The sequence below is a fragment of the Pogoniulus pusillus genome, chromosome 6, assembly GCF_015220805.1.
Source record: "Pogoniulus pusillus isolate bPogPus1 chromosome 6, bPogPus1.pri, whole genome shotgun sequence".
Taxonomy (NCBI): domain Eukaryota; kingdom Metazoa; phylum Chordata; class Aves; order Piciformes; family Lybiidae; genus Pogoniulus; species Pogoniulus pusillus.
In genome coordinates, this window is record NC_087269.1 from 23,514,903 (window position 1) to 23,539,663 (window position 24,761).

Consider the following 24,761-nt stretch of genomic DNA (forward strand, 5'->3'; position numbering starts at 1 on the left):
ACAAGGGACACTGGGAGCAAGCTAGAGCAGAAGTGCCACGGGAACAGGAGGAGAAACTTTGTCACTGTGTGGGTGCTGGAGGCTGGAGTAGGCTGCCCAGAGAGGTTGTGGAGTCTCCTCCTCTGAAGACTCAAACCGCCTGGACACGTTCCTGTGTGACCTCCCTGTGTGATCCTGCTCTGGCAGAGGGGCTGGATTGGGTGATCTCGGGAGGTCCCTTCTGTGATTCTGTGGCGTCGCGGTGCATGGGGCAATGCTTTCCCCATGAGAAAGTAATCGCACTTCCGTTGGTTGAACTTCACTTAGGTCACTCTCAGCCCAGCTCTGCAGCCTGTAGGGGTCCTCTCCGGATAACAGTACGCATCCTATTCTGGTGTCCTCTCAGTTTTCTAGCACTTCCCAGCTGCCTGAGGGTACATGTTGTCCCCTCTCTTCAGAAGGCAATCAGAGGGGACACGGGAATTCCCCCTGGCAAATTGACACAGGCTATTCTTCATCACTTTCCTCTTTTTCCTGTGTCTAGAAATGGTTTTCAGGGTAGGTGCCGGCGGGGGCCGCTGACGGACCGCCAATGCTCGGTGTGAGCGGCAGCGGAGCGCTTTGGCCGGCGCACCGGAAGCGGTAGGGGCTGAGGGCGGTGACACGGCTCCGCGCTCGCGTTTCCGCGATGGCAGCTTCGCCTCTGCGTGTGTGAGTGTAACGGGACGAGACCGGGAGGCACTGGGCGGGCTGTGGGAGAGAAGAGCTGTGAGGCGCGGCGGGCAACTGAGCTGAACTGTGCCGCGCCGGCCGCTGACTCTCGGTGTCCCGCAGGTTGGCGTGTGGCGACGTGGAGGGACGGCTGGAGGCCCTTTTCGGGCGGGTCAAGGCTATCCAGGGCAAGAGCGGCCGCTTCGACGTGAGTCTATGAGGGCCAGCGGAGGAAACGGTGCTCGAGGGGTGTCCATAAGGAGGGAAGTACCTGGTGAAGGCGAATGGGGCTGTTTGTGGGGTTCTCGTACCCCGAGGTTCAGAGAGACGGGTGAAAATGGTCTGGGTGGGATTCGCGTTGGGCGGGGGGTGTTGGGGTTGCGCTGAGGATGTTCGGTTGGCCTGTGCCCCCTCTGGGGTGGTGAGACTCTGCTTGTTCCTCGAGGTACGAATGGACTGGTGCAGAAGGCTTAGCATCCCTTCGGCAGTCCTTGTCTGGCCCCAGAGTGTTGGGCAGAGCTGCAGTTTGTGGGCAGAGAAAGCACCAGTCTTTTTGTCGTCAATGCTGCTGTTATGCATTTAGTTTTAGGCACAGATAAACATGGGGGAACCTTTTGACTATAGAATACAAAATGTGTTGAAGTCCAGTTCTGGAGCCCCTGTTACAAGAAGGATATAGGCTTGCTGGAGCATGTCCAAAGAAGGGCCATGAGGATGGATCAGAGAGCTGGAACACCTTTATTTTAAAGACAGACTGAGAGAGTTTGAGTTACTCAGTCTGGAGAGGAGAAGGCTCCGAGGAGACCTTATTGTGGCCTTCCAGTATCTGAAGTGAGCTGCAAAAAAAATGGGGAGGGATTTTTTAGGGTGTGAGGTAATAATAGGAGTGGGGAATATGGAGCAAAACTGGAAGTGGTTAGATTAAGATTGGATGTTAGGAAGAAATTATTCACCATGAGAGTGGTGAGATGCTGGAACAGGTTGTCCAGGAAGGTGGTGGAAGCCTCATCCCTGGAGGTTTTTAAGGCCAGGCTGGATGTGGCTCTGGGCAACCTGTTCTAGTGTGAAGTGTCCCTGCTCATGGCAGGATTGCTGGAGCTAGATGATCCTTAAGGTCCCTTCCAGCTCTGACAATTGTATGATTCTATGATTCTGTGATGCCTGTCACAAAGTTGTGATGAATCAGTAGAAGAGGGTGCAAGTGTTGTGTCTTTGGTCAGTTGTAACTCTCACTTTATCTGATGTTTTTAGATGCTTTTATGTGTTGGGAATTTTTTTGGCTCAACTTCAGAAACAGAATGGGCAGAGTATCACACAGGGGCCAAGAAAGGTAAGGAAGGTGTTGTCCCTATGGGTGCTGGTGATTGTGCTGGTGGTTGTACTGTTTTGTGACCTGCTTTGCTGTCTCAACACAGTGTTCTGAATTCAGAAAGAGCAGTTAAATGGTATCATGTTAGAGCAGTTAAACTCAGGTAAGAAAATTTCACACAGGAAGGATGGACTTCTTGTAAAACAGAATTCTTGGACATGGAAACACAAAGATTCATTTGCCCAAGTGTCCGTCCCCCCCCCGCCATGATTTGGCCATTAAGGGTCATTTGGCTAGTGCTGTGTGCTGTCACAGGAGAGATGCAGGATGCAGCCAGATGGTGTCAGAGTTTTCTCTCTCCTGGTCTGGGTGTCTTACGGCTCCACTTATGTTCCCGCAGTCACTTCCTTAAATTTTGGTCCTGGGGCAGTCCACATTTTCTCAGCCTGAGTAGCCCGAGAAGCTGCATGTAGAAGTTTATGTGGCAACAAGGCCATGAGCTCTCCGCACACCTGCCCCAGTGTGTTGCTGCATTTGTGGAAACAGCAGGCTCGGGAACATATCCTGAAGGACGGTTTCTTATTCTGTGCTTATTGCTTCTCAGAAGATTGCAGAGAGCCCTGTTAGGGTCAGTAGGGATGGATGGGACCTGCTGCCTTTGTTAACAAATGTGCAAATGTATTTGAATTCAAGCAGAGTGAGTGCCATGTAGCTTTCTTCCTCAGCTCCAATTCCAACCTACCTGCTCGGTGCTAACGGCCCAGAGACTCTAAGCTATTTTCCAGACATCAGTGGCTGCGAATTGGCTGAGAATATCACTTACTTAGGTAAGTGTGCCCAGGATCTGTGATAAGGGATCTGGATTTGCCATGGGGTGCTTTCATGTGGAGCTCTTCTCCAGGAAATTTTAAGCTGGCATTTCTGGGGTTCAGAGTGCAGTTGAACATGGTGTTAAAAGGCTGATACAGTCTATAATGTTAAGTGTCAAAGATAACCCTGCTTCCCTGCTTTTTTTTTTTTTCCTGTGGTGGTTTTCTAACACTGAACTTGCTAACCGCAAGAAAGGGTGGTTGAAAGAGCCTATTCTTTCAGATTATCTTATTCCCATAGTGTGCCCATGTTTATATTGGAGATATCTCCTACTTGCAGTGTGATTTTTGCTATGCTCTGAGGCTGTACTGGAGTAGCAGAGGTAAGAAGTGTTGTCTTTAAAGGTCATGAAACTGGAGCAAAGCTAAAAGAAAAAAATAGTTTCTTTACAGAATGGTACCTGAGTAAAGAATGGTACCCGAGTACAAGTAAAGGCATTTGCAGCTGACTTTATATTCAGCCTTCACACCCACCTCTTGATATGGCTTGATTTTGGGGAAGCAAGATAACAATGAGGACACAAAAATAGGGGTTGTCACAGAATCACAGAACATAGTGATAGTCTGCTGCAGTGTTTTGTCACCCACACAGTGACAAAGTTTCTCCTTATGTTCACGTGGGACCTCCTCTGCTCCAGCTTGCACCCCTTGCCCTTTGTCATAGAATGTTTCTGGGCTGGAAAGGACCTCCAATGGTCATCCAGTCCCACACCCCTGCAGTCAGCTGGGACATCCTCAACTAGATCAGGTTGTTCAGAGGCCTATTGAGCCTCACCTTGAATATCGCTAGGGATAGAGCTCCAACCACCTCCCTGGGCAACCTGTAGTCCTGCTGTTGGACATCAATGAGAACAGCTGCTTCAGTATAGGCAGGGTTGGGTGTAAGCCACTGCAATAAAATGTCTTTATGGCAGTTTGTGGGCACACCTGTCTAAAAGGAGAGCTTTGCAGTAAGGCAGGACTGTTGAATTTGCTTCTTAGCTCTGATGTGACTAAGGGTTTCCTTGCAATGTCCACATCTCAAGTACATGCCTGTGTATTAATGCAGGCCGTCGAGGTCTTTACAGTGGTGCTTCTGGACTGCAGATTGCATACCTGAGTGGTACGGAGGCCCAGCAAGAGCCAGCTCCTGCCTACAGTTTTAGTGCAAAGGATGTTGCAGAATTGAAAACCTCTTTGTTATCAACCCCAAACTTCAAAGGTGTGGATATATTGCTGACATCCCCCTGGCCCAGAGGTGCAGAGACCTTTGGCAACAGTGCAGTAAGTGTTCTGTTTCCTGGTAGGATGCATTTCCAGGTGCATTTAACAAAGCCTTTCTGCTTGCTCTGGTACATTGGGTTATAGGGCCATCTCCAAGTGCTTGAGAAATCTGAAAGTAAAGAATGGACAAGGGATGTTCTGGTTTTTCAGAGAAGAATCAAAGATTCACTCCACCCAGCAGTGCACCAGCCCCACAGGCTGCTTAAACACCCCCAGTGATGGTGACTCCAGCACTGCCCTGGGCAGCCTGTTCAGAAGTTTGAGAACCTTTTCTATGAAGAAATATTTCCTAGCATCCAGCCTGAACCTCCCCTGGTGCAGCTTGGAACCATTTCTTCTGGTCCTGTGGCTTGACACCCAGGAGCAGAGGCTGTCTCCTCACCCCAATCTTTGGGTAGTTTTAGAGAGCAATGAGGTCTCCCCTCATCCTCCTTTCAGACTGATCAACCCAGGACCAGTGGTGAGGGTGATCTGTGAAACTACATTGTGCTTCAGCTGTCCCTGCTTGAAAAGTCAGAGTCAGTGGTGCAGATCATCTGAAGGGCCATCCTGCACCACATACAGAACAACCAGGGAGCAAGGCCTAGTCAGCATGGGGTCATGAAAAGCAGGTCCTGCTTGATGAACCTGATCTCCTTTCTATGACAAAGTGCCCCACTTAGTGGATGAGGGAAAGGTTGTGGATGTCAGGCACCTGGACTTCTGTAAAGCCTTTGACATGATTCCCCACAGCATCCTCTTGGACAAACTGGCTCTTGGCTTGGATGGATGTTCCATCTGCTGGGTAAAATACTGGGCCCAAAGAGTGATGGGGAGTAGAGTTAGGTCCTGCTGGTGGCTGGTCACTAGTGGTGTTCCTCAGGGCTCAGTATTGAGACTTCTGTTTAACATCTTTATCAATAACTTTATGAGGAGATAGAGTGCACCCTCAGTAAGTCTGGGGATGACAGCAGGTTGGGTGGGAGCATTGATCTGCTTGAGGACAGTGAGAGTCTACAGGGGGACTTATGCAGATCAGATTGATGGACCAAGGTTAATTGTATGAGTCTCAGTAAGGCCAAGTGCCAGGTCCTGCACTTGGGCCACAGAAGCCCAATGCAGTGCCACAGGTTTGGGGAAGAGCAGCTGGAAGGCTGCCTGGTGAGAAGGCAGCTGACTGAGGAGTGGCTGAACATGAGCCAGCAATGTGACCAAGTGGCCACAAAGGCTAACGGCATCCTGGCCTGTATTAAAAATAGTGTGGCCACCAGGACCAGGGAGGTGATCGTCCCTCTGTACTCTGCATTGGTGAAGCTGCACTACAAGTATTTTGTTGAGTTTTGAGCACTTTCGTACAAGAAGGACTTCAAGGTGCTGGAATGTGTCCAGAGAAGGGCAATGAGGATGATGAAGGGCCTAGAGAACAGGGAACTTAAAATGTTCCTGGAGAAAAGGAGGCTGAGGCAAAACCTCATTGCTCTCTCCAGCTCTCTGAAAGCTGATGGATGGTGGATAGAACAAGAGAGAATGGCCTTAATCTGCACTTGGGGAGGTTTATTCTGGACATTAGGAAAAAAAAACTGTTGCTGAAAGGGTTGTCCAGGATTGAAACAGGCTGCCCAGGGAGGTGGCTGATTCATCATCCCTGGATGTGTCCAAAAGCCATGTAGATGTGCCTAAGAATATGGCTTAGTTAGTGGTGGACTTGGAAAGATGGAATCATAGAATCAGGGTTGGAAGGGACCATAGGGATCATCTAGTTCCAGCCCCTCTGCCATGGATAGGGACACCTCACACTATGTCAGGCTGTCTAGAGCCTCATCCAGCCTGGCCTTAAACACCTCCAGAGATGAGACTTCTACCACGTCCCTGGGCAACCCGTTCCAGGGTCTCACCACCCACATGGTGAAGAACTTCTTCATAATATCCAATCTGAATCTACTCATTTCTGGCTTTGTTCCATTCCCCCCAGTCCTATCTACCTGACACTCTAAAATGTCCCTCCCCACTTTTCTTGTAGGCCCCCTTAAGATACTGGAAGGCTGCAATAAGGTCACTTTGGAGCCTTCTCCTCTCCAGACTGAACAGCCCCAACTCCCTTAGTCTCTCCTCATAGGAAAGGTGCTCCAGCCCTCTGAACATCCTTGTGGCCCTATTTTTTTTTTTAAAGATAGGGTTAATGGTTGGAGTCAGTGATTTTGAAGGTCTTTTCCAACCTACACACATAATTCTGTGACATCTGTGCTTTCTCGAGGGTGGGTTATTGCCTGTCACATTGCCTCAAAGAAGGGCTGTGACAGGTGCCTGCCAGGTCAGAGTCTCTTTCCCTGTGTTCTCACCAAAGGTAATGAGGCAACAAAGTGAACTTTCTGAGTTTCTCTTTGCCCTTGGCCTTTTCCTTCCCTTCATTTCTCAGTCACTATTAAATGAAAACACCACTGGAACCTTCACCCAAGGAAATTATTTGAAGCCTGCTTGTTGGTTGTGTTCTGTTTTGCACTGACATCTCAGGGCTGAGAGTGGGATAACATTTTGGTTTTTAAGGAAGCCTCAAAACTTTCCTATTTGCTTGACTTGTACCTTAAGGCTTTGACACTGGGTGTGAGGTCAAAACCTGTCTTAATATTTTGACATCTGTTTGCCAAACTCACTTTGGGCTGCCTTAAATTCACTAGACCAAGAGAAGGAAATTGTGGCAAACTCATATTGATGAAACAAGTGGATGAAAAGCCCAAGAACACAGAATGGAGTAAATGAGTACTCTCTGGTTGGTGATATCAAGTCCTTCTGACTTGGTGTTTTCCACTTCCAGGGAGTGGTGATGACTGTAGTCAGTCTCCAAATTTCCATTCTGTGGTTCTCTATAAAACTATATATTTTCACTGAAATCTCACAGGTTTGGGTTTTGTTTGTTTGGTTTAGCTTGGTTGTTTTTCATAAATAAAACTTGGTTTCTGTTTTATAGGGAGAAATAGATACTAAGAAATGTGGCTCCAAGTTAGTATCTGATCTAGCTGCAAGTCTCAAACCAAGGTACCACTTTGCTGCCCTGGAGAAGGCTTACTATGAAAGACTTCCTTACAGGTTTGTAAGAACAAGTGAAATGTTACCTCTTTTCCAATAAGAGTTCAGTTTTTAAAGAATGCAAAAGGATAACATTGAATAATTTTATTAAGTCATCCAGCCCAAAGACAGGGTCAAGATTGCTTTTGCAGGTGTGTCTTATCACCATCACTCCTGCTTGCCTCACAACCTGTGCTGTTGCTGACAATGCTTGTTCAGGGACAATGCTGTGAAGCTGATGCCAAGCTAGTTGCCCTTACTGACAAAAACAGCATTCAGCCTAACTTAGGTGTGTGTCTCTGAAAATACCTTGTGGAAATCTTATGTGGTGAAGAATACCGGTGTCTTCAGTCAGAACTTTGGGTATGAAAATGTGACTAGTAACATAACGGAGGTGTCAGAACAACGTACAAATAACATCCAGGCTGTCATGCTGGTGTTGGGTAAGATCCATCCTTTCCACAGGAAGCACTTTCAAGGTGTCACTGTTTTCAGACTAGTGAAATGTCCTCTTTCTCTATTTGGACTGCAACAAGATGGACTTCAGCAAAGCCTTTGACACTGTCTGCCACAAGAAGCTCCTAGCCAAGCTGGCAGCTCATGGTTTGGACAGATTCACTCAGTACTAGATCAAGAACTGGCTGGATGGCAGAGCCCAGAGAGTGGTGGTGAATGGTGCCACATCCAGTTGGCAGCCAGTCACTAGTGGTGTTCCCCAAGGATCAGTGCTGGGCCCAGTCCTGTTCAATGTCTTCATTGATGATCTGGACGAGGGGATTGAGTCCAGCATCAGTAAGTTTGCAGATGACACCAAGCTAGGAGCAGGTGTTGATCTGTTGGAAGGTAGGAGAGCCCTGCAGAGGGACCTGGACAGGCTGGATAGGTGGGCAGAGGCCAATGGGATGACATTTAACAAGGCCAAGTGCAGGGTTCTGCACTTTGGCCACAAGAACCCCAAGCAGCGCTACAGGCTGGGGACTAAGTGGCTGGAAAGCAACCAAGAGGAAAGGGACCTGGGGGTACTGATAGACAGTAGGCTGAAGATGAGCCAGCAGTGTGCCCAGGTGGCCAAGAGAGCCAATGGCATCCTGGCCTGCATCAGGAACAGTGTGGCCAGTAGGACAAGGGAGATTATCGTCCCCTGTACTCAGCACTGGTCAGGCCACACCTTGAGTACTGTGTCCAGTTCTGGGCCCCTCAATTCAAGAGAGATGTTGAGGTGCTGGAACATGTCCAGAGAAGGGCGACAAAGCTGGTGAGAGGCCTGGAACATAAACCCTATGAGGAGAGGCTGAGGGAGCTGGGCCTGTTTAGCCTGGAGAAGAGGAGGCTCAGGGGTGACCTCATTGCTGTGTACAACTACCTGAAGGGACATTGTAGCCAGGTGGGGGTTGGTCTCTTCTCCCAGGCAACCAGCAACAGAACAAGGGGACACAGTCTCAAGTTGTGCCAGGGGAAGTATAGGTTGGATGTTAGGAGGAAGTTCTTCACAGAGAGAGTGATTGGCATTGGAATGGGCTGCCCACGGAGGTGGTGGAGGCACCATTCCTGGACGTGTTCAAGAAAAGACTGGATGAGGCACTTGGTGCCATGGTCTAGTTGACTGGCTAGGGCTGGGTGCTAGGTTGGACTGGATGATCTTGGATGTCTCTTCCAACCCGGTTGATTCTATGATTCTATGATAAGATGCCATTTTGGTCTGTGCAGCTGTTTGCTATTACATCACAGAATTGTCAGGGTTGGAAGGTACCTCAAGGTTCATCCAGTTCCACACCCCCTGACATGGACAGGGGCACCTCACACTAGATCAGATTGCCCAGAGCCACATCCAGCCTGGCCTTAAAGACTTCCAGGCATGAGGCTTCTACCACCTCCCTGGGAAAACTATTCCAGTGTCTCATGACCCTCGTGGTGAAGAACTTCTTCCTAACATCCAATCTGAATTTACCCACTTCTAATTTTGCTCCATTCCCCCTGGTCCTATCATTACCTCACACCCTAAGAAGTCACTTCCCAGATTTCTTCAGATAATGGAAGGCTACAATAAAGTCTTCTTGGAGCCTTTTCTTCCCCAGACTGAGCAACCCCAACTCTCTCAGCCTGTCTTCCTGAGTCTGTCCTCACTCCTCCCTTGGCCAAAGACTATATGTGATTGTCATGCTGCCTGAGTAGCTTCATGGAGGACATGTGGGTTTCCCACTGTCCTTTTCTATATTGCATTTGTTGATGCAGTCATGTTTCTCTTCCTTCCAGAAATCACACAGTGTTAAAGGAGACCCCACAGCATGTGAGCAGGTTCATTGCACTTGCTGATGTTGGCAATGCAGGCAAGAAAAAGGTACTGATGCTTGTGAATCTTTCTTCCTTTCTCAAGTGCAGGTAATAATGCAGCTCTGTCTAGGGGACAGCATTGACCTCTTAAAAGCTTCTTTGGGGTGGAGGGATCTCTTGCACTCGCATTCACTCCTTATGTCAGAGGAGTAAGAGCTGCAAGATGTGTTCTGAGGCACTGTGGTTCTTCTCTCCCTGGATAACTGGCACGTAGCTGTGAAGACAGCTACAGAGGAAAACAGTTGGAAAGCTGCCATTCCTTCCTCTTCCTCAGCTGCTTTTCTGTTCACATGTCCTGCTTTAAGAGAGAAGCAAAATTCCAAAGGAGCCCTGACAGATCTTAGAACATAACTGACTTCTAGGATGGGAAGGGGCTGTTCTGTTTTTCTGTTTGATTTTTTTTTCCTTAACCTGTTTCTCTTTTCACCTTAAATTACAGAATATTGGCACAGAAGGATAGGTTGATAATGGTTAAGGCATTTGAACAAAGCCTGTTTAAAAAAACAGTTCAGGAGTTCTGGACAGAAACAAAGCCTGGAAATAGGCAAAGGCCAAGGCTGCTTTTCTTTCAGTCAGGATACACTTTGGTTTTCAAAAAGATCTTTCCTTAAACTGAAAGGAGTGAGTCACTTGGAAGTACTCCATGAAGTGTTGATTGCACCAAATGGGAGCCTGGCACAGGGACTGTGTTTTTCATGCCCTGCTTTGCTGAGTTCTTTTAATGTCAAGTTCAGGCTTAGTTCACAGCCAACCTCTTCTGAGTTGCAGTCATGGCAAAAGCTTCTTGCATTTGAGCCACTTGGTTTTGTTGTAGTATCTCTATGCCTTCAGCATTGTTCCAATGAGCATGATGGACCCTGCAGAGCTTGTGAAGCAGCCCCAGGATGTCACTGAAAATCCATACCGAAAACTGCAGAAGGTGGCACAGAAGAGTAGAACATTGCTGCCAGCAGAGGTACTGCTGCCTTCTCCTCTAGCTCCACAATCTGGTTTCCCTCTCCCATGTTCAAGGACTTTAAACAGTGCTTGGCTTTAATTCTGGAATATTTCTGTCTGTGTTCTGTGTAAACTGTGTGCACCAACTGAATTTATAGATGCAGAGCATGGGAGTTTGATGTAGTTTGTTCCTTCTTTAGCCACCCATGTCCTGGGCTGATGCCTGGCAGCATGGGCAGAATGTGGAGGGAGGGGACTCTGCCCCTCTGCCCTGCCCCTCCAGAGTCCTCAGCACAGGAGAGACATGAACCAGTGTAGGCCAAGATGTGGTCCTAGAGCTTAAAGCCCTCTGCTCTGAGGTCAGGCTGAGACAGTTGGGGTTGTTCAGCCTGGAGAAGCCTTTTGCCTGACCTTCTGATAGTCTTTGACTACTTAAAGGGGCTGAACAGAAAGCTGGGGACAGACTTTTTAGCAGAGGCTGTAGCAAGAGGACAGGGGGTGATGGTTTTAAGCTAGAAGAGAGGAGATTTAGGCTAGATCTAAGGAAGACATTTTTTATGCTGAAGGTTGTGAGACCATGGCCCAGTTTGCCCAGAAAGGTAGTAGATGTCCTATCCCTGGAATCATTCCAGGTCAGGTTGGATGAGGCTCTGAGCAACCTGCTGCAGTTGAAGTTATTCCTGCTCATTGCGAGGGTGTTGGTCTAGATCTTTAAAACCCCTTCCACCTCAAACATTCCTGGTCTGCATGGTGTTGCTGTAGTTAGATCTGCCTCCATGTCTGGACTGTTCACTGTTGGACACCTCAGCATACACGGTCTTACTATTTTTAAGCTTGCAGACTACAAATTAAGCCTTTACTTTGATTCTTCCTTAGGCTGCTGACTACTTAGGTGCTACTTTGATATTGCATTTCCACAATACCCCTCAGTGCAAGTTGAGTGTGGGTGGTGGGTACAGGTTTTTTGCATCGTGTGCTCCGGTTTCCATTTTCTAAACAGGAAGAACCAGCTTGTCAGTTTTTCTTTGATTTGAAGAAGCATCAGGGAAAGAAACGTCCCTCACAGGAGAAACAGAGAGGGACCTCCCAGCCTAAGCAAGCCAGAAAACCCTGTAAGTATGCAGGTGCTGCTTTTTTTTACCCCCTGAGGCATTGGTCCATCTCACTCATGATTTTTCTCAATCTGTCAAGCTTGCACATTGCTCTGTTTCTACACTAGATGCTGTAGGAATACAGAGGAATGAAGGGCCCCTTGCTGCTTACAAATGTGACCATCAATAGGTGAAAGTCTCACAAGCAGCTGTGGTGGTAGCAGCTGCAGCTCTGAATGGGATTGGCCTCTGAGCACAATAAGCAGTTTTACAAAATAATCATGTTTCCATTTAGAGGCACTGCAGGAGACTGGATCATGGTGCTGGTGGGTTCTTGAAACACCACATCAGCCAGGAGTGTGCCATGAAGGCCAAGGGCATCCTGGGGTGAGTTAGAAGGGGTGTGATTAGTAGGTGAGAGAGGTACTCCTCCCCCTCTACTCTGCCTAGCTGAGGTCACATCTGGATATTGTGTCCAGTTCTGGGCCCCTCAGTTTAAGAAGGACCTCAGGGAACTGCTTGAAAGAGTCCAGCACAGAGCCACAAAGACGATGGAGGAGGTGGAACATCTTCCCTATGAGGAGAGCCTGTGGGAGCTGCGGCTCTTTAGCCTGGAGAGAAGGAACCTGAGAGGTAACCTCATTGCTATTGGTAAAGATGTGCAGGGTGAGTGCCCAGAGAATGGAGTCAGGCACTGCTGGGTAATGCCCAGTGACAGGACAAGGGGCAGCGGTAGAAGTTAAGACATAGGAAGTTCCATGGAAACATGAGGAAAAATGTTTTTCACTGTGAGAGTGACAGAACACTGGAACAGGCTGCCATGGGAGGTTGTGCAGTCTCCTCTGTAGATATTCAAAACCCACCTACATGTGTTCCTATGTGATCTGATATAGGTGACCCTGCTCTGGCAGGGAGGTTGGATTGGATGATCTTACGAGGTCCCTTCCAGCCTCTGACATTCTGGGATTCTGTTGTTTTGTGCTATGAGTTCAAGAAGCATTAATGAACTAGACAGGGAGAAAGCCCTTCTGTTACATCTGTGTTTCTGTCATAAATCTCATTAGAGCTTGTCTGAACTGAAGAAATTGGAATGAAATCCTTAAGGATTTATAACTTCTTAGTAACAGTGTCATTGCAGATGTGTAAGATTAGAAACACTGGCCTCAGTTATAAAGAAATTTGGCCTTAAAATGCAAAAGTAGGTGTTGGTTCCCCTTTGGTTCTGGGAAAGCTATTCCTACTGCCACTGGATTAGGAGTTGTTCTTCAGCCATGCCTCTCTTGACAAGTCTGGTTGCCTTTGTTATATGAGACTAAGTTGGCTCAGTTGTCATTGAGGTTTCCTGCCTGTCCTTGCAGAGACAGTCCTGCAAGCTGAATTACTTGATGTTCCCACAGGCACAGTGTCCTTGTGCTATGTGTGACTGCACCCAGGCACAACTGGCTGTAGTGATGGTCACTCTTGACGGAACAATGTGTGTGGGTGTTCTGGGTTCACCCATGTTATAAAGAGGACTAGTTGAAATCTGAGTTTGGGGTAAAATGCAATGAGGCCGATTTAAAAGTTACTAAATAGTTTATCAATATACACAAAATAATTCCCCCAAACTTATTTACAACTATCCACACAAGTTCTTTGATGCGGTTAGCAGAACTGTTTTACAGAATATCTCTATATAATGGAATTTTTTAAAGGTTTCAGAAATGTCTTTAATAGAGAGTCTGTCGGCTTAATTCACTGCTAGTGAGGTTGATTAAAATCCTTTAGCATCTTGAACAAAGAATTAAGAATATTCACTAGTCCTAATGTCCATGGCCCAAAACATAGGCAGGAAAATATTCAACAGAAGTCCAGTGCAAATTCCACGTGGGCCTGCAAAGTGGAATCAGCTGCGGGCTGAGGCGGCTTGAGGTGACGGGCAGGCGAGCAGCAGGTGAGCAAGGGACGAATGAGCACGCAAGCACCTTATTCACCTCTTCATCCCCATTTATAGGGTAATAGCTGAGGCTAATAGTCTCATTGGCCACACAATCACCCAATCACCTCTGGCAATCACCCAGGTAGACCCAAAAATGGAAGAACCCACAAGCTGTTGTCTTCCAAAAATGGGAGGTGCATACACCTTGCACGTGACAGGGGCGTGGTCCCCATGAAACCCCTCTCAGGCAACCAGACTAAACCAGACTAGGTTGCCTGGGTTTCTTTGTCCTGTTTTCCCACCTCTGGCTGCAATGCAGACAGTCAGGTAAATAAGACAGGACATGCTTAAGCCCATTTTATGTCCTTTGGGACTATTCACCACAACCCATCGCTTCTGTGCCCTTGTAGCCCAGAAGGTCAATGATGTCCTGGGGTGCATGGAGAAGACTGTGTCCAGCAGGTTGAGGGAGATTCTTCTCCCCCTATACTCTGCCCTGGTGAGGCCCCACCTGGAATATTGCATCCAATTCTGGGCTCTCCAGTTCAAGAGGGATAGGGATCTACTGGAGAGAATCTAATGGAGGTCTACCAGGATGATGGAGGGACTGGAGAATTGCCTCATGAAGAAAGGCTGAGAGCCCTGGGGCTGTTTAGTCTGGAGAGGAGTAGTCTGAGAGGGGATCTGATTGACGTCTGAGGGTCAGGAAGAAAGGTGAACCTCTGTTCACTTGTGCCCTGGGATAGGACAAGAGGCAATGGATGGAAACTGCAGCACAGGAAGTTCCACTTCAACATGTGTAAGAACTTGACTGTAAGGGTCCCCCAGAGACAGGCTCCTCAGAGAGGTTGTGGAGACTCTTCTCTGGAGACTTTCAAGCCTTCTCTGGATGTGATCTTGTGCAACCTGCTCTAGATTCTGTGATCTTGTTCTGGCAGGGGGGTTGGACTCAAAGATACCCAGAGGTCACTTCCAACCCCTACCATCCTGTCCTCCTGTGATCCTTGCTCTAACAACTAAGCCTTGTGCTAACACTTGTTTCTCTTCTGTCTCCTAATAAAGCACAGCCCCCAGGGCCCTGCTGGTTCTGCCTTGCCAGCCCAGAGGTTGAGAAGCACTTGGTTGTTAGTATCGGCACACATGTAAGTACTTGCAGCACACAGCATGGCAACACAATTATGCTAAGATTTCAATTTTAAATCTTAAAACACCCCCACAAACAAACTTTATTCGAAGTTGACTCTTGGATTAGTTTTGTGTTTCTTTGTATCACCCCTACAGAAGATTAAGAGTATGGATAAAGTCTTTTCAAAAATGAAGCACAGACAAGTTGTGCTTCAGCACTGTAGTCCAGCAGCAGGGCTGGACTACAGTGACAGAACCCTTCTTGCTGTGCCAGCCCTCATGATTTACTTAGGTTACCATCTGGTTGAATTTCCCCAGCATGAACTCAGCATAAAGTGGGGCCTGCTTTGTCAGCAGGATTAACTGTCTGGACTTACACCAGATCTCTCTGGGATGACTGGTTCCAGATTTTGTTATATAGAGATTAAAGTTATCTTCTGTTTAAAATCAACATCTGAAAGTACATCTGTGGGATTAATTCAAACATTGGCATGTTCCCATTTCTTAAAGTTAGCTGGCTTGTTCATGGGCTTGTTTTAAAAGCTCTTAACAACCTGCAAGTGGATTTCCTTGTCACAATAAGTTCTAGCCACAGTGGTGAGGCTCACTCAGGTGCTTTCCTGCAGACAAGTCACTCTCTAGCATTCCAAAGACTTTTATTTTTCATCCTTTAGCAGCTTCTCTCTTTCTCAACCTTCTGGAAATTAATAAATTACTAGTAATCCCTAGTAAGTAGCATGAAGAAGAAGACTTTAATGCTTCTGAGGTGAAATGGCTAGGCTGAGGGGATGCTCAGAATGCAGTCCTGGAGTAAATCTCCGCAGCGTAGTGAGTAAGCACTGCTTGCAGTAACAGGTGCATATTGTTTCACTCTAGTGCTATCTTGCCTTGGCCAAAGGTGGCCTATATTGCCTGACCACGTCTTGATTTTGCCTATTGGGCACTATCAGTCCGTGGCTGACTTGCCCTTCAGATGTGGTAGAGAAGTGACCAAGTACAAGTCTGCTCTAAAGGAGTTTTTCAGAAGCAAGGGAAAGAGATACGTCCTGTTTGAAAGAAACTATAAGAGTCATCATCTGCAGTTACAGGTATGGTTTTGAGTGTCTGTTTGGGAGAATATTAAGTCACGTCTCTGCAAATGCATTTAAAGCGAAAATTCACCTGTAAATTTCTTTCTTCATTCTGTACTGTCCCAGAGTACAAAAAGAAGTTGGCCTACCTACAGTCAGACACAAACTAAACCCAGTGTGCTAGCTGCCCACAGGCCTTTAATTCTTCCTTTACAGCAGCACAGCCTTGGTTGTGTTGATTGGGGCAGGAAACTTTTCCCTGGTTTTGGAACTGAAGTAGGCTGAAAATCTAAAGATAAATGCAGAGCTTTGGTCTTTGCCTACTAGTACCAGCCCTTTGATTTCTTTCTTTTTTGTCATATGTCTATCATCTAGGGCATCTGTGGTGGTTTCTCTGTTTGGCCAGATCTGTAACTGAATCAGAGCTGCCTTTAAAACCAACCACAGAGATCAGAAAGAGAGGCGGCTGTGCTGAGACTTCTTCCAAGCTGGTAGTTTTCAGCATTTTGTTTCAGCTCCTATATTTAAAAAAAAAACTCATAAGTTAAGACTGCAAAGGACAGCACTCACCTGTCTTTGTGATGATGCTTAGCCATACTGAGGAGTTCACCAGCTCCAGTGATGGATTGACTGATTTCTGCAAGTGCTTCACCTCGTCTTTCCTTCTTCTTATGGAAATGCTGTCCTCCCCATCTCCAGGTGGTTCCTGTCCCGTTGGACCAGTGTACTCCCGAAGACATTTATAGAATCCTTTATTGCACAGGCCACAGGAAGGCTGCAGATTGAATTATTAGAAATCCCTGAGCATTCGGATATTAAGCAAGTATGAGACAAGGTGTCACCTCTTGCTTGTTTTCCCTCTGTCTTGTCTAGGCTGCTTTCTCCCTGAGGTCACACTGTGTGGTAGGGTTAAGATGTTAGAGGCTGACCACTGTAGACTTGCAGATGTGCCAGATGTATTGCTGCTGAGGGAGCTAAGGTTGTTTATCCTGGAAAAGAGAATGGTCTAATAACTTTTCAAGTACCTGAAGTGGGCTACAAGAAGGCTGGAGAGAGACTGTTTACAAAGCCCTTCAGTGATGGGACTAGGGGCAACTGTTTGAAATTACAGTAGATTGTGATTGGATGTGAGGAACAAGTTCTGCACCATGAAGGTGCTGGAACACTGCAACAGGCTGCCCAGGGAGGTGGTTGAGGCCCCATCCCTGGAGATATTCAAGATGTAGCTGGACAGGGCTCTGGACAACTTGATCTATTTGAGAATGTCCCTGCTGACTGCAGGGACAACCGTTCCGTTTCTGCTCCATGTGAAGTGTCCAAGAACTTACCTGCTTATCTGGAAACTATTGCAGCTACGTGTAGGGCTTGCTGAATTCATTCCAATACCAAACACCATCCCTCATTTAGTGTTGCTGTGCATCAAGTGGATTTTGGTCCCTCGGATAAGAATTTGAAGAAAATCTTCCTGTTCTATCAAAGAAATGAGTCAGCAGTGACATGGGGTTTCTTTTCTTTGTGCTCAGTGGTCACAGGGAGACCTGATCGTGCAGCAGGATCCAGAAATGGCCTGTGGTGCATGCTTGTCTTGAAGCCATGGCAGCTTAGAGACCCACAGTGGTGTGCTCAGAGGCTGGTTCTCAGCTGAGCAATGTGAAGATGACTTCTTCACATGTGTTCCTTCCTCTAAAAAGGTGCCATGTTAGTATAGATGGGATGACCTAGGTCTAGTTGGGAATGTTCAGAAATGCCTGGTTCTCTCATTTCACGATTCTGTAGTTGTAACTGCAGAATTAAACCACAATTAATACTGTAATAGCTGATGAGCTCAGTGAGGAAAAGATCTGCCACTTTGTTGTCCCACAGAATGGAAGAGGGTTGGAATGGACCTCTGAAGATCACATAGTGTAAATCACACAGGAACACATCCAGTTGGGTTTTTAATGCCACCAAAGATGGCGACTCCACAGCTTCTCTGGGCATCTTGTTGCACTGCTCTGCCACTCCCACAGTGAAGAATTTTTAAATTATGTTTAGGTTGAACTGTCTGTATTCCTGTTTTGTGTCCACTGCCACTTATCCTGTCACTGGACACCACTGAAGACAGTCTGCTTCCATTCTCCTCCAGCATTAATAATATCCCCTCTCCAGCTGCTCTTCTGCAGGGTAAACAGCCCCAGCCCTCTCAGCCTTGCCTCATAAGGTAGATGCTTCAGTTCCTTCAGTGTCTTAGTGGCTGAACTGTCTCCACTAGTTCCTTGTCCTTCTTGAGCAGGGGAGTCCAAAAACGGGTCGATGTCAACTACTGAGGCGTCTCTGAGTGGGTTGGTTTGGTCGAGGTTCCTCACCGTTCAAGGGTACACCCGCTCATGCTGCCGTATATAACTGGCAGGAGCCCTTCTGTCCTTGCGCAGGTGGCACAGCCGGGGACGCCCTACTTCTACGTGGAGCTGGACACGGGGGAGAAGCTCTTCCACCGCGTCCGAGGTCGCTTCCCACTGCATTTCGGCAGGTCGGTACCTTCCTCCTCTCCGTTCCGGCGGCGCTGACGGCGCGAGCGGTGACGCCGCCTTTGACTCTGTGCTTTGCAGGGAGGTGCTGGCGAGTGAGGCGCTGCTGGCAGTGCCTCAGCGGACCGACTGGCGGCAGTGCCCCACCGAGCGGACGGAGGAGGAGGCGCAGGCCTGCGCCTTCCGCCGCGAATTCCAGCCCTTCGATTTTGGCCTCCGGTCCTGACGCTGACGTTGGTGGAGGCGACGGGGCCATAGGCGGGAGGGCGGGCGCGCTCCGTGACGCGGCAATAAAGGCGGAGTGGTCGCTAATGCTGAGTGGCTGCGGAACGATGGAACGGGGTGGCCCCGCCGGGCCTGGCGGTGCGGAGCGGACGCCCGGCGGGGCGGCGTTGCGGGGGCAGCCGGCGGGAGGCTGTGGGCCTTGGGAGATGCGTGACCGCCTGGGCACCGGCGGCTTCGGTAACGTCTGTCTGTACCAACACCAGGTGGGGCGGCGCCGTGTGGGCCAGGGCGGGCGGCGGCGGGGAGACTTGGACCGGGGTGGGACGGCTGACGGCGCTATGTCCTCCAGGACTCGGGCGTCCGGGTAGCCATCAAGTCCTGCCGACTGGAGCTCAGCGTGAAGAACAAGGACCGCTGGTGCCACGAGATCGATATCATGAAGGTAAGTGAGTGCGGACAGTGCCGGCACAACACAGCCGGGCGCGGCGGGGCCTGAACTAGCCGGGCTGAGCGGCCGAGCCATGGGGTTTGCGGCCAGCCCCCTGACGTCCTAAAACCAGCTAGGGTGAGGCCTGTGATCTAGTGGCCCTATGCTGGTTTGTGTCATGCCATGCTCTGGTGTACCAGTTAGTGCTTTGGTTTGCGTTCTTCAGGTGCCTCGGTTGTTTATCCCCTCCTAAATTCCTTCGAACTCACACCATGGGGTGAGTTGAGTTTTAATGTAGTGACATGAAAACACCTGCGAGTTCACATACTTGCAGTGCGTTCATCTTTGATCTAGCAACCAGCAATCTAAGAATTGTTTTGGTTTTGTTTTCTGTCAGGCTCCCACACGTATAGAATGATGTCTCCTAAAGCTTTCTTGCATGCTGCCTGCCATCTCTTTCTCCAGTGTGTCACTCTGAGGTACCTGTGAACTAGAGCTGACCCAGATTTGTCCCTGTGAACAGGAGTGGTAGCTCTGGGTGTCAGGGTTTCATGTGGTTGTTCTCTCATCTCAAGAATTACTTTCCTCTTCCAAGAAAGTTCCTGGAGCATGAAATACGCTGTGCTACTGGTGGGAGCCAGAACACTGCTTGGTTTTATTCTCAGTTGTTACCTAGGCCTGCAATGCCTCTGCTGAATAGCTCTTTACTGAGCTCCTGTTCTGACTTCTTGTTACCCACACTGGCTCACCATGTGCAGTAACACTGAAGGAAACCACTTGTAGGCGACCTGAGTTTGTAAATCAAGGCTTGGTGACTACTGTCCTTGTTAGCCTTTTCCCCATATTTGTTCTCCTGGTACAAGCTGTGGGCTGCACAGTGACAGCTGCTCTTGTGGAGGCTTGCAGAAGTTTGGAAGGTGTACCCCAAGGTAATTTGTCTTTGCTTCCTTGTGGATGCATTATTTACTCCTAAGAGTGACCTAGAGACGACCACGAAGCAGCTGTTTGAATTCAGTTGGAGGAATTAATCTTTGCCCATGTACATGGATTTAACCTGCCTGGTTCCACCTCCCTGGTCCAGTTCCCGATTCCTACAAAATGTTGGGGTAGGGAGAAACCATCCCCACATGCAGAACCAGAGACACAGAACTTTACCAGGAATGTTCAGGAATCTAGAATCTGAGCCTGGATCTCCATCATCAAAGTCCTGTACCTTGACTTTGAGATATGTTTTCTGCTCATGACAGGTTTGTGTACTCCCAAGTTGTGAGAACTGATAGGTACTTCATAGCAAGGGTACATTTGGGGGCTGTAAATTTGACCTAAGACGTAAAACACGTTTGGTTGACTTACCTGTTGTCTCATTTTCCCAAAAGAGGAGTCAGTTTTCATCCAGCTTTCTATATGCTTAGGTTGAACCATCCCAATGTAGTAAGAGCCTGTGAAGTTCCTGAGGAGATGAACTTTCTGGTTAACGACGTTCCTCTTCTGGCCATGGAGTATTGTTCAGGGGGTGACCTCCGAAAGGTAATGTTGCAACATGTAGCAAAAGTAGTGGATGGTCCTGCTGGTTCTGCCACGTGTTTGTCCTGTGGCACATCCTTTTAGGTACAGATGCAGGAAGGTAAATGTGAAATGGAAAAAAAAAAAACCACGTGTGGGAAATATGGCTTGTGTTTGAAAGCCACAGAGGCCAGCAATCCAAGGACACATAGTCTCTTAACCTTTGATAACACTGCTTTATTATTTGTACAGCTTCCCATGGCCTGGATGCTCACAGTATGTATGTAACAGCTTTGCTGCAATGTGTCTCTTTATCTGGTTGGAGTTTGATCTGGTTCTGATTCACTTGCAGCCAACGTTGAATTGCTGTCAGCACAGGGAGAGATTGTTTTGGTACTGGATTGAAGCCTCCAGGGCTTCAGAGGCTTTCCTCTGAAAGTGGAACTCTCCTTCTATAGAATAGTAACACCCAAGAGTAAAAGACCTGTCAGTAGTTCCCCATGCAGTGGCTACATGGCCCAATGAAGTTTTTATTTCTTTTTTACTGCATCTGGATTCAGGAAGCAACCATTTGTATTAGGGTGGAGAAGCAAATCCCTGTTGCTGAGAAATGACCTCATCTGAGTGATCAGGAAGCTCACACAGAATCACAGAATGTTAGGGCCTGGAAGGGATTTTGAAAGATCATCCAGCCCAACCTCCCTGCCAGAGCAGGGTCATCTATACTAGATCACACGGGAATGCATCCAGGCAGGTTTTGAATGTCTCCAGAGCAGACTCCACAACTGCCTTGGGCAGCCTGTTCTAGTGTCATTCTCAGAGTAAAAAAGCTTTTTGTCGTGGAACTTCATATGCCTCAGCCTCTACCCTTGTCCTACCATTGGGCATCACTGAACAGAGCCTGACTCCATTCTCTGGGCACTCATCCTGCACTTTTTTATGGAAGCAATGAAGGCAGCCCTCAGTCTCCTCTGCTCCAAGCCACAGCTCCCTCAGCCTGTTCTCACAGGGAGGTGTTCCACTGCCTTCAGCAACTTGGTGGCTCTGGGCTGGACTCTCTCAAGCAGTTCCCTGAGGTCCTTCTTGACCTGAAGAACCTAGAACTGGACACAAGATTCCAGATGTGGCTTTACCAAAGCAGAGTAGAGGGGGGGAGAACTTGTCTTGACCACACCCATTTAAATCTACCCCAGGATGCCCTTAGCTGCATTTTGGTTTTGTGCTTGGTGGTGGATAGCCAGAGGAAAGTGAGTGCACACTGAATGCAGTAACTGTATGTGTGTGTTAGCAGCTAGTGTGGGGATAACATACTGGGCCTCACTGATGTGTTTTGGAGCTTTTGCAAACAGGGAGCTCTGAAGAGCCAAGAGTGACAGTGGGATGAAGTGGATGTGTGTGAAAATAGCCTTTGGATGTTGCAGGCTTCTGTCGCCTACTATGTTCTTGGGGGTACTTCAGTATTGTTGCGGGAAAAGTTTTTTAAGACTGCTTGAAGGTAAATCTGGGACCCTGGCACTAGCTGCCATGTAATGTGTGAGCACTAAATTTTTGATGAGTCCTTGACATGTTGCACAGATGCCAGGACAATGGAGGCAGTAGCACACTTCATGTCATTTAATTGCATGTAATGTTTTGATCCTTAAGGGGAAAAAAAAAACAAATATGCATGCTGCTTTATTTCTGATCCTGCTGCTCTTTAAGTCTTTCTCTCTTATCTTGCTTGGCACCAGTTGTGTTCTGCACCACTTAATTTCTCCTTCCACATCTGCAGTGTCCTGTAAAGCCTGGAAAAGCATCTTTTTTTGTCTGTAGGCCATGCACATTTTTATGTTTACACTCTTTCACGATAGTGTTGTGGGCTCTCAGCTTGATTTCTGACTCTGTGTCTCTCTTCCTTTGTTGTTCAGCACATCTGCCTAGTACTTAAGTGTTGAAGCTTGGCTTCTTCCATGACTGAATTGTGAGAGGCAGACAAAAACATGAGGATCTATCATGGGAGGGGTAGCTGCAGTGCAGAGATGTACTTCAATCATCTGTAAAAGCCTTCAGTGTAGTAAAAATGAGGTCATGTGTTGATTGACCCAAGGCATATGCAGGAAAGCAGAGATCATTCAGACAGTAATTGGGAGGGAGTTTCCTATGGTACGTCATCAGACGTTTTGCTAGAGGAAAACAATTTGGGGCCAAGGAGAAAAAAGATTAAGAAGCACTTTATAATGGAAGCAGGGTCAAGAGTTCAAGTCCATGTTGTGGGCACTCTAGTGATCCACAGACCAACAATCTTCAGTTCACTCAGGATCAAGTAGATGGGCAAGCTAGAAGCCAGTGCGCTGAAGTGTTGAGCAGCTTTTTGTTACTGGGAGGACAATCAGGAAGAAGATAAGGCCCAGGGCAGAGCTAGCCAGTGGGAGTGGGGACTGACTACAGGTGACTGACTGCGGGGGAGGATGCACAGTGTCCAGCAGCCTCTTGCAGGGGAGTCTGATAGCTGGGTAGCTTTTCTCCAGTGCTAGATATCACTTGAGTACAGCAGGTTGAGGAAAAACAACAGGCTTTGTTAGAGTCCATACTGAAGCAGCAATTGCTTTGAGTCGGCTGGGCTGTTTTGGAGCTGTAAATGACTGCAGTGATCTTTTCTGTGGTCTAAACTCAAATCTGTGGTTGCCCCTGTTTATTGGTGACCCACATTCGAATGCCAGGGGCTTAGATGCACATCCTTTCCCTTTGCTTTTTGTCACTCAGGTTCTTTTCATCACTGGAAAATTGTTATTCCAAGCAGCAGTCCGGCCTCAAAGTGTCTGGGGTGTTCTCAAATCCCATCAAGCCAAACTTCAGCAAATGAAGAATAAGCAGATTCTGCAGCCTCAGGCTCCCCACTACCTGCAACCATAAGGCCTTACTTGCATCTCTTGCCTGCTTGCTTTTTGATGGCTCTCCTGCTTTTGTGCTGTTCTTCTAGCAGTCCCAATCTCTTTTTCAACCCCATCTCTATGCAATGAAGTTTAGTTTTGTTGGAGTAGTTTTCCTCCTATGCTTTTAACTCTCAAAGCTAACTACCTCATTCATCTAGAGTTATATTTGACCTCTGCTCTTCCTGCATTTCAGCAGAGGATGGAAGGTGTTATTCTTGCCTATTAAATGTTGCAGTATGTGTCTAAACATCTTTTCTTTATTGTAGTTGCTGAACAAACCAGAAAACTGCTGTGGACTTAAGGAAAGTCAAATACTTTATCTGCTCAGCGACATTGGTAGGCCGTGTAACACTTTTCTTTGATTTGTATTTTTGGTGGATGCTTTTTTATTCTATTTAATGACATTTTGCTTCTTTTCTAGCTGACTCTGAAAGAGGGCACTAAGGAGAAGAGTGTCTTAAAAGACACCAGGTTTCTCTTCTGGAGGAAGCACTTGTTATCCTCATTGATCCCAAAGACAAGATGTGTCTGTGGCATGGGACTGGAAAACCTGTGTTAGTGGTCAGCTGTAGGTTAATTGTGACCCTAAGCCTTTGTTTGTTGTGGTCACAATTTTCCGTTCAGACCCCATCTCTGTTCATAGCTCATGGGATCCCAAACTGCATGTCACTTCAGGGAACAAGCCAAAAACCAAGAACCTCTGAAAGAAGCCCTGTGGCTTCTCTAGGATTTGCTTGATGGGAGGGAAATGCTACTTGCTCAGAGTCACAGTACAGAGGAGATGCTCAACTGGAGTGGAGCTGAGAGAAAGGAATGCAGGAATCATAGAATTGTCAGGGCGGGAAGGGACTCAAGGATCATCTAGCTCCAACCCCCCTGCCATGGGCAGGGACACCCCACACTAGATAGGTTCCTCAGACTGGATGTGGCTCTGGCCTTAAAGACCTCCAGGCATGAGGTTTCCACCACCTCCCTGGGCAGCCTGTTCCAGTCTCTCACCACCCTCATGGTGAAGAACTTCTTTTTAACATATAATCTAAATCTCCCCTCCTCTAGCTTGGATCCATTCCCCCCAGGCCTATCACTACCAGACATCCTAAAAAATCCTTCCCCAGCTTTGTTGTAGCCCCCTTCAGGTACTGGAAGGCCACAATAAGCCCCAGCTCTCTCTGTCTTCATAGCCGAAGCAGCCTACCACGTTGTGGCTAGTCCAGCAATGTTCTGTCTAATGATTTGCTCTCAACTTGATGGTGAATTAGGCAGGAAATCTCAAAGCAAGTGTTGTTAAGTGTTGAGAAGCTTCTTGTTTTGAAGCAATTTTGTCGGTCTGCATTAGAATTCTGTTTAGCACAGTGATGGAGGTCATGGTCTCTCTTTACTCAGCAGTGGGGAAACTATATCTGATTACAGCTGTCCGCATCTGGCCCCAAGTTCCAGAGGAACATGGAGATCCTCACGTGGCCCTGCAATGGCCTGGAGCACCCTACTGGGTAGGAGATAACCTTGGTTGATCTGAGAGTGAGAAGGCAGAGGAAGGTCTGGA

General features: G+C 47.8%; 2 protein-coding genes across 4 annotated transcripts in view; both read left to right on the top strand.

Annotated features, from left to right (window-relative positions):
• The first annotated feature begins 609 nt into the window (after window positions 1–609).
• CWF19L1 (CWF19 like cell cycle control factor 1) lies at window positions 610–18,466 on the top strand. Its single transcript, XM_064144959.1, is given in 16 exon segments — window positions 610–690; window positions 814–898; window positions 1,942–2,020; window positions 2,725–2,826; window positions 3,917–4,131; window positions 7,076–7,194; window positions 9,427–9,511; window positions 10,319–10,459; window positions 11,441–11,552; window positions 14,512–14,591; window positions 15,451–15,480; window positions 15,483–15,662; window positions 16,344–16,388; window positions 16,390–16,467; window positions 18,056–18,153; window positions 18,233–18,466. Coding segments are annotated over 16 exon segments (1,617 nt in total). The 5' UTR covers window positions 610–667; the 3' UTR covers window positions 18,378–18,466.
• The window catches only part of CHUK (component of inhibitor of nuclear factor kappa B kinase complex), a 52,716-nt gene continuing 46,329 nt past the window's right edge, over window positions 18,375–24,761 (top strand). The window contains exons 1-5 of one of the 3 annotated variants that reach the window (XM_064144958.1): window positions 18,375–18,639; window positions 18,726–18,818; window positions 19,710–19,711; window positions 20,216–20,330; window positions 23,485–23,554. In XM_064144958.1, the coding sequence (XP_064001028.1) occupies window positions 18,463–18,639; window positions 18,726–18,818; window positions 19,710–19,711; window positions 20,216–20,330; window positions 23,485–23,554 (457 nt within the window). In that variant the 5' untranslated portion in view covers window positions 18,375–18,462. Of the gene's footprint in view, window positions 18,640–18,725; window positions 18,819–18,935; window positions 19,283–19,709; window positions 19,712–20,215; window positions 20,331–23,484; window positions 23,555–24,761 lie in introns of those variants that run through there. The other 2 variants (XM_064144956.1, XM_064144957.1) reach the window with 2 other exon arrangements.